Here is an 11,595-nt window from a genome sequence, read left to right on the forward strand (position 1 = left end):
CAAATTACATGGATTGATATATGACTGTCGAAAATTTCTATTCATTCTTTATTAATATAATAAATCAAGTTTGTAAATGGCTTAGAAAACTATCGAATAATTGCATATGTATGCATTGTATAATGAGTATTTTATGCATAGTCAATAACAATGTCAATCTGCTCTAAATGAACAGCTACCATTCTAATGATGCTTGATTTGTTTTTGTTTTTTTGTTTTTTGTTTTGTGCATTAATGTATCACGCGAATTATAGTGTTTGTACCGTTTTCTCCTCATCGCATCAAATTGACTAAAAGAGGTCAAAATGTCAAAAATAAATTGGTTTATTCTTCAATTTTCAATGCAACATTGTCAATTCCCTGCAATTGGATTTGAAGCATTTGCGATTTCCGTCGGTATGATTCGACCGTAAATATGGTTGGTTCACCCTTAATTTTCAAGCATTTTTCATTGTTTTCAACGATCGACATTACTTTGGACTTTGTCATCTTCTCCGTTAAAGTTGATATGAAGAGACCCAGTAAAATGGTTAACACACAACCAAGGAACGAATACCACATGTAACTTATTCGAAATATGGCTGGACTACTGTGAAGTGGAACGAAAAATACGCAGTTCAATTAGAGTCCATTTTTAAATGCAAATATTAATGAGAGCAGAAAACACCACTTACTAAGATGTATTGTTGTCTTTTTGTGGGATATCTTCGGTTGTGGTTGAGTTTGTGAGATGGCATATATTTTTAGCTTCACACATCTCCATTGATAGGTCCAATGGTTGCACCTCACCATTTTGTAGCAGCGCCATCGTTCCAATGTAGACAACTAATATGAGCGAAATTACACCACCATAAAGAGCTCCCTGGAATGAAAGTATTTGTATTTTTGTTTTTTTTTAATCAAACATTCAATTTAAATACTGTCGAATGCATGTTCTATACAAAAGATTTAACGTAAAATAAACTTTTACCTTTGAATTGGCACTTTTGAAGAAGACTCCAAGGGAAAATAAACCAAGTGTGACACCACCAATTAATCCATTCAAAGTGAGAGTGGCCTGGAGAATTCCACCTAATTGCTCAACCACAAATACCAACAAAAACGATAAAATTCCATATCTACACGAAAATAGTTTCAAAATGGACTGGTTAATTAACACACATAACGATATAAGCCTAAAGAAAAACGAACGATTTAAATTGCACGTTCAAACTTTTACATACCCCAATGACATCCATTTCGCATAAACGGCTCCTTTTTCTGGGTTAATTTTGATATTCAAGCCCGTGCTCACAATATCTTCGCTTGTCACCGCTGCTAATGAATTGAGCGCCGAGGCGACAGTTCTGGGAAAAAACCAATTTTATTCGGAATTGAAAATAACGAAAATGTTGAATAAAAAAAGGAGAGTATATTGAAAGCCTACCCCAAACTAGCGGCAAAAATACCAGCCACGAAGAACCCGTTGACAAACGGAATGTGATGGAAAACATCCATAATGTAGAATGGCAAAAGTTCGTCTTTGGCTCCGATCTGCCCAGATTTCAGTGGATTACAATCCTTGTAGTGCGTGAACAAATTCAAACCCGTGTAAAAGTTTACGATAAAAATCAAAACCAGACCTATTTGGATCACAAACATATTTGAATTTGATGAAAATCATTATGATGACTCAAGGCTAATATGAGTATTTTCCTCATGAATATCGGAATAAAAGTTCATATAGATTTATAGATGCTAAGTATAGTTGATCCTCACCAATGATCGATATAGTGAGCGCTTTGTTTGCTTTTTTCTGGCATCTTAGTGACATACATTTCTGCACAGATGCTTGATTTGTACATAGAAGCGAGACCCAATAGAAGAAACCGCCGATTACAACAGAAAAAACAGTGTGTCTTGTGATAGGATTCGGATCAAAACTGAAAAAATACGTATTATTTTAATAAATGCAAGAGGATAAAATAAAATATAGCTAAGAAGGATTAAAAAATTGATTTACTTGAAAAATTCTAGACGATTTCCTTCATCAGCTGTTGTCCACACTTCTGTAAAGCCGCCCGTGAAATGTAGACCCAGGCCGACCACTAACACGAGTGAAAAAGCGAGCACACATGCCTAACGGAAGAATATTCGTATTGAACGCGTTTTCATTAGATCGTTCTATTTGGGAAAGACAAGCAAAAAAAAATCACATACCTGGAATGTGTCAGCGATAACAACGGCTTTCATACCACCCTGCGATGCATAGAAAATGCAAACCAAGTAAATGAGAAAGACTGCAATGCGTGTATTCAAACCAGTGGCTTTGTTCAGTGCGATGGCTGGTGCATAAACCGAAACGGCTGTGTAAAATGACATTTGAATGATGTACAAAATTGCGCCAAAGATGCGAATATTTTTGCCGAATCGAATGCCTAAGTACTCATAGCAACTGGTCAGTTGTAATTTGAAATAGATTGGATAGTAGATTTTTACGGCCACTGAAATGCGAATATTGGATATGTTGTGTTTGAAACAAAAACAGTCAAAAATGGAATCAAGTAATAATTGAAAGTATATTTCATGCAATATGGATTCCATGTGAAACAGCCATTTTACCTGGAATGACCATAAAAATAGATAAAACTATCAGTGCGAATTGTGTGCCATTGAAGACCATTTCGGACGGATTCCCGAGCAATTCAATGGCTGTGATGAAGCTGGTCGTTAAACTAAGCGAAACTGGCAGCAAACTCATTTCAGTGCCATGCAAAAAATCAGCTGATGTATTCTCCGATCCACTGAAGAAGCCATAAAATACGCCAATACCCAATGATATCACCAGCATTCCCAACACTATTGAGTAATCGTAAAGGGTGAATGTGCCCACATGTCGATTTCCTTTATCACCGCATTCAAATGATCCATCGTGAATGTTTGGATCAAGCGATTCTTTTGCTATTGCCAGAAAGATCATTTGCATCACAAACATGAGCAATAAAATTCGCTTTGCAATGCCCATTTTTCGGTTTCTTCTATACACAATTAAACTTTTCTTGATCCAATAAATGAATTGGTTAAATTATTTAAAATGAAGTCCCTGATTCAGTTTCGGTTGACGTTGTTTATTATTTGAAATGAATAAATCAAATGATTTCAAATAGTTACGACAACAATTCACTTTTTTACTTTGTTTTGTTAACTTCAACCAAATAAATCACCTGAAAAGACAAAGACAAAGACATGAAATTGTTTTTGACTTTTATTTTATTTAATACAAAGAAATTGAGAAAAATTGGAAAATTTGTTGATATTCCCCATTTAGTTATGTCTTCTCTTATTTTGGAGACAGATCATGAGTTTTTTTTTCATGTTAGTTTTTAACCATAGTGGCTCTCAGTCCAAAGTCCATTAGATATAAAATCCAAAATACAAACTAAATGATATCATAAACGTGTTACAAATTCTCCAAATCATTATGGTTATTTCTTTTTCGTTTCAAACCAATTATTCACACATGCGATCAATCAAATGCCGAACCAAATATTCGATCGAAATGAACAATCATCGAAAGGCATTGAAATCAATAGATTGAGAATGTGTCGCGGCTCGTGCAGGTGATTTGAAAGAGAAAAAAAACGATATATTCAAATGTGGCCAAGTAAAGTGAGACGAAAAAAATACGTATGAAATAAACAATCTATGCAAATCGAATGCAATACAAGTGGCGGGATTATAAACGAATATTGTCAATTAGTTGCGATCTATGGTATTTTAACGAGAAAAATCGCCTTAATTAATTTGCATTCAAATAATGCCAAAACGAATGAAATAAATTGAAGAGAAAAGAGAGAGAGAGAGAGGGATAGAGAGAAAAGAAGAATGAAAAAATGCAACAAACAAAAAATGAATCTTTTCAAAAGCTTCAATTCGGTTTCATCATGCACTCACGCACAGTATGGGGGTCTGTGATTAAAGAATGCCCAATGAAAACCAGTTCAAACTGATTTGAAACAGGTAAGAGTTAGTCGATTCAGACATTTTCTGCCAATATCCGGATCGAACTGGAAAATCGCAACGCGCCACTGCCGTTGCCGCCACGCACCGCGCCAATATCAATCTACGTAATATATACAGTCCGAATGACCAACGGTGATTTCTTCTTTCTTTCCATCATTCTGGGTCGTAAAGTGCGCCTCGCATATGAATAATTATGAGCTTTGCGTTTCCCCATTTCGATAGAGGAAAATAAAATATTCTGTCGCAACAAAACGATTAATTTCGCTCCTTTTCGTATGTAACATTTTAATTTATTGTAAATTCAAATTTATGAGCGGAGAATTTCGAGCAAACAACCGATTAAGAAATAAATAAGCAAACAAAAACAAGTATGAAGATTGTTTGTTGTGCCCTCTTGAACATTTGTTTTAATTACAGTAGTTTTTATTGAGAAGGCAATTAGTGCTTTGGTCATATTGTAATGCCGTTAACTCGTGAGTAAAGCCCGCGCGCTGTACTGATTACATATGTATATGCAAGCAAAATCTCTATGTTGTGTAGACTATAACAGAGTGCTATCAGCATTTCTCCCAAAATCATTATCAGCTCATTTATTGAGATCTTTTCGAGATCGTAAAACATTGGAATCATAATTGGTTCTTATTGGGCTCGGAAAATTCACCCATTTAATGGCGTCAATTAACTTTTTTAGGATAAACAACTAATTTGAATGGAGTATCGCTCATGAATTGACTAATTTTTAACTACAGCCCATTTTTTGTGCCGGCCAATTTGAGAATCGAACAAAATATGCAGCAAAATTCGAAACTGATGACTAAAAAAAATCGCTTAGCGGTTATGTTTTAAGATATACTTCTGAATTTAAGCTCCATTTGTTTTATTCTCGATCTTGTACAATGATCGGTTCCTTCTTTATCATTCACAGTACTCTAAATTATTGTCTTTACTGAACAAAAGAATATACCATAATTCAAATTGAATGGTGTCGTTCAAGCAATAAAAGTTGATTATTATGATAGTTATTTATTCGAAATGGACGTAGCACAATTGGTGGCGTAGAAGGAAAGGTTATGTAAAATATGCATTAATAAACGATCAACTTGGGCCAAACTCTGCTTTCGTTTCGATACAATAACGCTATCATTAGAACAAAAGGTGCTCGAAATGTGGGTTTTTTGGTTGATTCGTGTTCAAAATTGGCCTTTAAAAAGTGTTTCAAATCAACATTTTTTGAATATCATTACTTAATGAATCACGTTTGCAATTTTTCTCCCGAAAATGCATCAATTCGTGCAATTGATTGCCGAGATTCTTGCGCTGTCAATTTATCGGTAAAAAAAATCATGCAAAATCATTTCCGACTCGTGTTGATTTTTTATCAATTTTAATGGAATCGCATCCCGATCGTAATATAAATGACTTTAAAAAATGTCACACGATTCAATTGAATCAATTTGAGAATGCTAGTCGCTGGAATGTGCAACAATTTACCGATTTTGATCGTAACCGAAAGCAGCCAGACGGAGTTCCGTGATTGTTTTAATTAAAGCTTTCGCCGCTATTACGTTCGTCGTACACATTTTTCTGTTGCATTTTTTTTGTTTGTTATCATTAGAAATGAATTTTTGAAATTATAATTAGCTCGACATCTGTATTGTTAGAACAGACAAAGGGCGAGCGAGTGAGAGAGCATAAGACAATAGAAGCCACTGCACAATAGTTTCTGGAATTAATTAAATTTTACACTTTGTTTTTCATTCGATTTATCTCCATAAAACAGTGTCGGCATCAGTTCCTTACTCATTTTCATGTAACTGTTTCGACGTCGGCTTTTAACTAGATTGAATCGAAACAGGAACAGATTAGCAAACAATGTGCATTCATGTTTGGTGAACGAATTTTGCGGTTTGTACATTTAGAACGTTTGAATTGAGAGCAAGGCACAATCAGAAAAAAAAGAAGCAAAAAATGAATGATCACTAGTCTTGATTGAAGTTTCCACACTCGAAACTGTGTTGATTCAATTGATCAAAGACTCATGTGATATCGTATTTATTGCTAAAATGCCATTGTACTCACCTTAATAATGTTTATTGATTGCAAATGTTTGTTAAAAACGTCCGAAATTGAATTTGTAAAATATAGCCTTGGCTATTTCTGTATTTCATTCGAATTGATTCACTAAGAAAATGCACAATTCCCTTAGCACAACCACAGACTAAGTAGCAAACCACTTGAATTGTTGATGATGATGGTTCGAGAAATGTGTCTTCAACGGTTTTGTTTTTTGTTTATCTCGAAACTACAAAACCCACAATCACTTTTATTTTTAGATTTGCAGATTTGTCGCGCCAAAATTTCACACAGAACCAATTTCGTCCGCATGAAATCCGTTTGAAAAAAAAAATGTTTAAATTTACTGATAAGCTTCGATCGCGAGTTATGAAAAAAAAAAATTAACCGAAAAATGTGAAAAATAAACGGTATTTCAAATGTTACGATGCGAATCAAATGTGAAAAATGTACGTTTTTGTTTTGAAATGCAATAATTTTAGTTTAATATCAGTTTTAGGCTTTCTGATGCGGCCAGATTGTCAACCGTTAAGTTTCAATTCAAATCAATGACTGACTGCGCTCGTACAATATCCAAACATTTTTAATACTACATGAATGCATAGATTGATTGAATTGAGATGGTTTCAAATTAGTTAATTTTTTTTTCTCTTCTTCTTTATCGTATTGTGGCGGACGCGAGCACCCGCTCGCGATGCACACGGAGGAGAAGGAAAGATAAGGAGAGAGAGAGAGAGAGAGAGAGAGAGAGAGAGAGAGAGAGAGAGAGAAAATTTCGAAGCATCGATGAAAAACGCTTAGCGTCTATGTGGCAGTGGCGAATGCGCTGACGATCGCATCGATTTTTTTAACATTGCAAACATTGGTTTGCGTACGATCGAGACGAGACTAGATGGTAAAATCTGAGGGAAACAACAAAAGAAAAGAAAGAAGCAAAACAAATAGAGAAAGAGTAGCAATTAATTAAATGGGCTTGAGTGTGACTCTAAGAATGATCAAATAAAAAAAAATTAAAACAATAACAATGAAAGACAAACAAAGACATAGGATCTTAGAAAACTGTAGTAAAAACGTTGGTGAATTGTGTGAAAAGTTTAACGGAGGGGATAGCGTAAATTTTTATTGGTATTTCATTAGATAAGCTATGTTCCTTGCTTCCTAGCCGCATTGAACTAGTTGTGAATGACACCCACACAATCGCAAAAACGCAATCACACATCGATTGCCTAACAATGCAAATGCACGAGGTTGCAAACATCTGTTTCAATGAACTTGCTTCGATTTTGCCAAGAACTGGTAAGCCACTGATTGATCACTAAATCAATCGGCGGCTATTGTTAAAGAGAACAAAGAGAAAACGCGACTCCAAGCGCTGCCATAAATTGGAATATTGAACTTGACACGTGCTTTTTGTTTGGGTCCTTTTTTTTGGTCGCTACTGTTTATTCCCAATTTATTTTTGCTTCCATTCAATTAGTTTTTTTACTTCGTTTTTGAACTCAATCAATTTTATAAGTTCATTCACAGCTAGGGGAATATCACGCTTAGATTATTTCCAATATTTCAACAAAATTCAATATATCTCTAAGAATCGGTCGTATTAAATATGGTGTATATTTGTGAATAGGGCAGAATATTGTGGATATTTGTGATTAGGAATGATATTTAAATGTATTTACTTGGATTTAATGCTAAAAATCTCAAATATCTCCAAAATCCACAAAAATCTGATTTATTTATTCGAAATATTTGAAAATATATCATACAATTGATGTTTATTTCAAATATCTCAAATATCTCACCAGATTCAGGAGCGTGATATTCCCCTAGATTCACAGTCAATTCGCAGACGACCATATCTAAATTATAACGTTGCCAATTTGAGCGTTTCGGCTAATTCAATTGCATCGCTTCGCTAGAATGTAGGTTAGAAATTCGAAAATTCGGAAGTTCATTCATTTAGAGAGCAATCTGTGCGCGAATAAATGAATGAACCAGTCATCGATTGTCTCGAAAGCCTCTGGTTATTGAAACATCGATCAATATAAGCGTCTGAGTTATTTACCATTTTGAATGACTCATCGTGCTTTGTGCTTACCAGAGGTTCTTCTTCCTCTTCTTCTTCTTAAATTAATCGCATGTTGTTACTTCAAGCTATTTTCTGTTCTGACTGAACGTGCCTTTCGTGACAATTTCCACATCAATTGCTATTATTAACTTTGATGAAAAATGTCAAATAGTTAAATAAATGATATGGAAAAGAAGAGAAAGAAGCAAAAAACCAACGGCAGATCTTGAAACAATATTAATTGCATCAGGAATATTCATTGCAATCAAGTTAAAACTAATTCGGTTAATCGATCAAGCATTGGGCACGTGTGTGCAATCAGACGTAAAAGCTCCGCTTCATTCGCATGATTCTTCGATCTAATGGAATTCATTGCCAGAAAATGGTAAATTTTTGGATTCTCAACTGTCATGGCATTGAGCAAAAACAACGATATAGACGAAAAACAAAACAAGTTTGCCATCGATGCATGTAAATTTCGGCAAAAGCATATGTTTATCGAATGACACACATTTCGAGATGAGCACATCATTTCGGAGAAATATGACTCCTCAATCATTAGTTTTGCTGCAGCCAAAGTTCTGTAGAAATCAATTAAAAAAGCATAAATTGTCCGTTCTTTCGGCTGTCTGTTTGATTGCAATGCGTGCAAATGTGTCGCGTCAGCAAAGTGTTGATCGAATGTACTTAAGCAATTCTAACGAATCAAAACAAAATGTTTGTTGTCATAAATTACAGCGCTACGTCAAGAATTACTACAATGACCGCTGTTTCGTCGTCATCGCGATCGTCATACTCCAGTTTCACGAGAGAAATAAACATTAACCACATTTATCAGTTTCATATCATAACAGATTTTCCATTGCATGCAAATCACTGTTTCAAATTTGTTTTTATTTTATTTATTTCTTTCGATGGGGCACGTTTGCTGCCGGTTGTTCATGTTCAGACTAGCACCGATTGACGAGCGGTTTGGCTGTATGTTCAAGGTGGATATGACTTGTTGTCTTACATGAAATTCGTATTTAATTTGACGGTTTTACATTAATAACGCAATTTAAATTCAAACCTAATACCGATTGTGATATGCGCATCAGTAAATTGTCGATATAACTTCTTGTATTGGGTACAACTGTGCTTGTGTGTCTCTGTTCGCAGACTCAAGCCGCAGTACATTGTGATTTGATGTGTTCGCATTACGGATCGAATATATGACAAACAATTAAAAAAAAATTCCCATATTTTCCGGATATCACCGGTTCGATGTTCGATACTCGATAAACATCGAATGCGAAATATATTCAATTGATTTGAGCGCAGCAAGAAAAAAAAACGTTGTACTACTGCTACTGCTACTTGCATTCGAATTAAGACGAGAATGTTGCTCGTGCTGCGTCTTTGTGTATCGATGTCGCGCAAATATACACGATTTGGTCGGTCGAGTTTTGAGCAAATGCACAGAAGCTTGTTCTCTCATTTTATTTCATTTTTTTTTCTCTTCAATTTGAGATTTTTTTTTTCTTTTTTATTAAAATTCATCTTAATTAAGTATTAATTCGTTCTGTGGCAGCTCATTGAATTTATGTGGAAAACGAGGATTGATTAAAAGTGACCGCCATATACAGCTATTACAGCTTTTCTCTGTATGTTTTCATCAATTTTGTGAGACACTCTTTTTTTGCTTTTGCTTACAACAAATTGAGGAGAAAAGAGTCATTTGAGATGAGTTTGTTTCAGGAACACGTGAATCAGGAAATGACAGCATTTTATTCGTGACTTATGTCATGATATGCCAATAAAATGGGCGTTCATATCGATTTATTTCGATCAAAAATAAACCGCAATTATTTATTCGGTTAATTAATTACTTGGAAGCAATGCTTAAAACCAAACCATTGAACGTGGCGCACCACCGAAATCATTCAAGTTTATGAACAATTTATCGATTGATCTAAGTGATGCACTATTCAATCAGCTTCAGCTTCAGCCTGATATACATTTTGACCGAGCGAAAATGTTGCGCTTCTTCTAGAAAATACAACGACAATGACGAATTTTTTAATTAATTACATGCATTAGTCACATTTATTATTATTTATTTATCGACAATGTGGTTCAAATTAAATGCTCGAAATGCTGGTAATTTCATTTTAAAATAATCTGGAAGCTAGAATCACGACGGGGGAGCCGATGGGCGGACGATTGAAAATGTGCCTGAGGGAAGAAAAACGAATGAAAAACTCGCAAATATGAACACATCCTGTTCAAAGCGAAAAAATAAAATTCTTTTCAAAATGTTTATCCCATTTTATTTCCATTTTGTTACAAGTAAAGCCAGTACAATAGTTATTATTTCTTTTTTTTTTTAATAAGTTAATAGTTTTGTTGTTGTTTTGTTAAAATTTAGTAAATGCTAAAATAAATGTGTATTCATTGTGTTGAATTGGATTTAATAGAGTTTGGAAACAGCGCATATTAGATCAAGATTTGAAATTTACACATTTATGAATGGTGATGATGATAGTTTTTGTTGTCGTCTTGTCAAAACCATGTGATGATGACAATTGTATGGTTAAAAATAACGGAAACGTATCTAATTGCTGTGAATGGGGCACACAGATCAAGAAAACACCTTTAAAAATGACGTCTTGATTTATTCTATATATTTCTAAAGCGTTCGATTAATTGTTTTGATTTGATTTTTGTTTTTGTTTTTTCTTTGAAAAATATTGGTATTTGTTTGTCTATTTAGTTTAATTCACACGTGATCGTTAGGCATATGAGTTACAATATACAGCAGTTCATTTTATTTTATTTTTTCTTCTATTCACCACTTAAATAATGAAAATGTTCTAGGCAAATATTCATTTAATTATTTTTGTCGATTTTTTCAGTTTTGTGTGGTTGTTGTTAGTTTTTTTTTTCTACGGAACATATTGGATTTTCATTTCCAGTCGGAATTTAGAATAATTTCTTTTTTTTTTCACTTTATCAACAGAAGAAGAAAAACAAACTCACACACAAATTGAACACTGGTTTGTTTCTCTATTAAGTCTTAAAAATTGCCATTTACATTTTGCTAAATAACATTTGGGCCACAAATTTTTGTTCAATTCTTGTCCATTGAAACGATTTCATCAATTGGAATAAAATGGTGCGTTTGGATTGTTTTTAATTTTTTTTTTTTTTTTTAATTTTTCTTCAAATATTCGTTTCATCAAATTCAGACTCTAAATCGCTAATGTTTAACTTTTGAAATGTAAAAAAAAGAGAATTAAATTTAAGTATGAATATCGTTAATTTATGGAAAAAAATGACAATAGAAAAAAAGAAACTTCAATGTTAAAAAAATATTTTACAAATATTGTGTCCGTCTTAAAAAATATAAGGAATCATTTCATATATGAATGTCCGAGAATGAAAACGCAACTTCTATTCACAACACATATAAG

General features: G+C 33.8%; 1 protein-coding gene across 2 annotated transcripts; it reads right to left on the reverse strand.

The window, feature by feature from the left end:
• Positions 1-19: 19 nt before the first annotated feature.
• LOC129578794 (sodium-coupled monocarboxylate transporter 1) lies at positions 20-6,635 on the reverse strand. Of its 2 annotated transcripts, none has more exons than XM_055467918.1 (10): positions 6,082-6,635; positions 2,602-3,203; positions 2,200-2,483; positions 2,003-2,118; positions 1,759-1,922; positions 1,427-1,622; positions 1,224-1,346; positions 971-1,118; positions 675-862; positions 20-586 (listed from the first exon to the last, which is right to left on the reverse strand). In XM_055467918.1, exons 2-10 carry the CDS (start codon positions 3,002-3,004, stop codon positions 325-327), a joined length of 1,884 nt encoding a protein of 627 aa, XP_055323893.1. In that variant the 5' UTR covers positions 3,005-3,203; positions 6,082-6,635; the 3' UTR covers positions 20-324. The 2 variants fall into 2 exon arrangements, with proteins under 2 accessions (XP_055323893.1, XP_055323892.1); XM_055467917.1 differs by having other exon boundaries at positions 20-589.
• Between the last annotated feature and the right edge of the window lie 4,960 nt (positions 6,636-11,595).

The sequence above is a fragment of the Sitodiplosis mosellana genome, unplaced genomic scaffold, assembly GCF_009176505.1.
Source record: "Sitodiplosis mosellana isolate CC-2019 unplaced genomic scaffold, AAFC_SMos_1.0 Smas_scaffold_6226, whole genome shotgun sequence".
Taxonomy (NCBI): domain Eukaryota; kingdom Metazoa; phylum Arthropoda; class Insecta; order Diptera; family Cecidomyiidae; genus Sitodiplosis; species Sitodiplosis mosellana.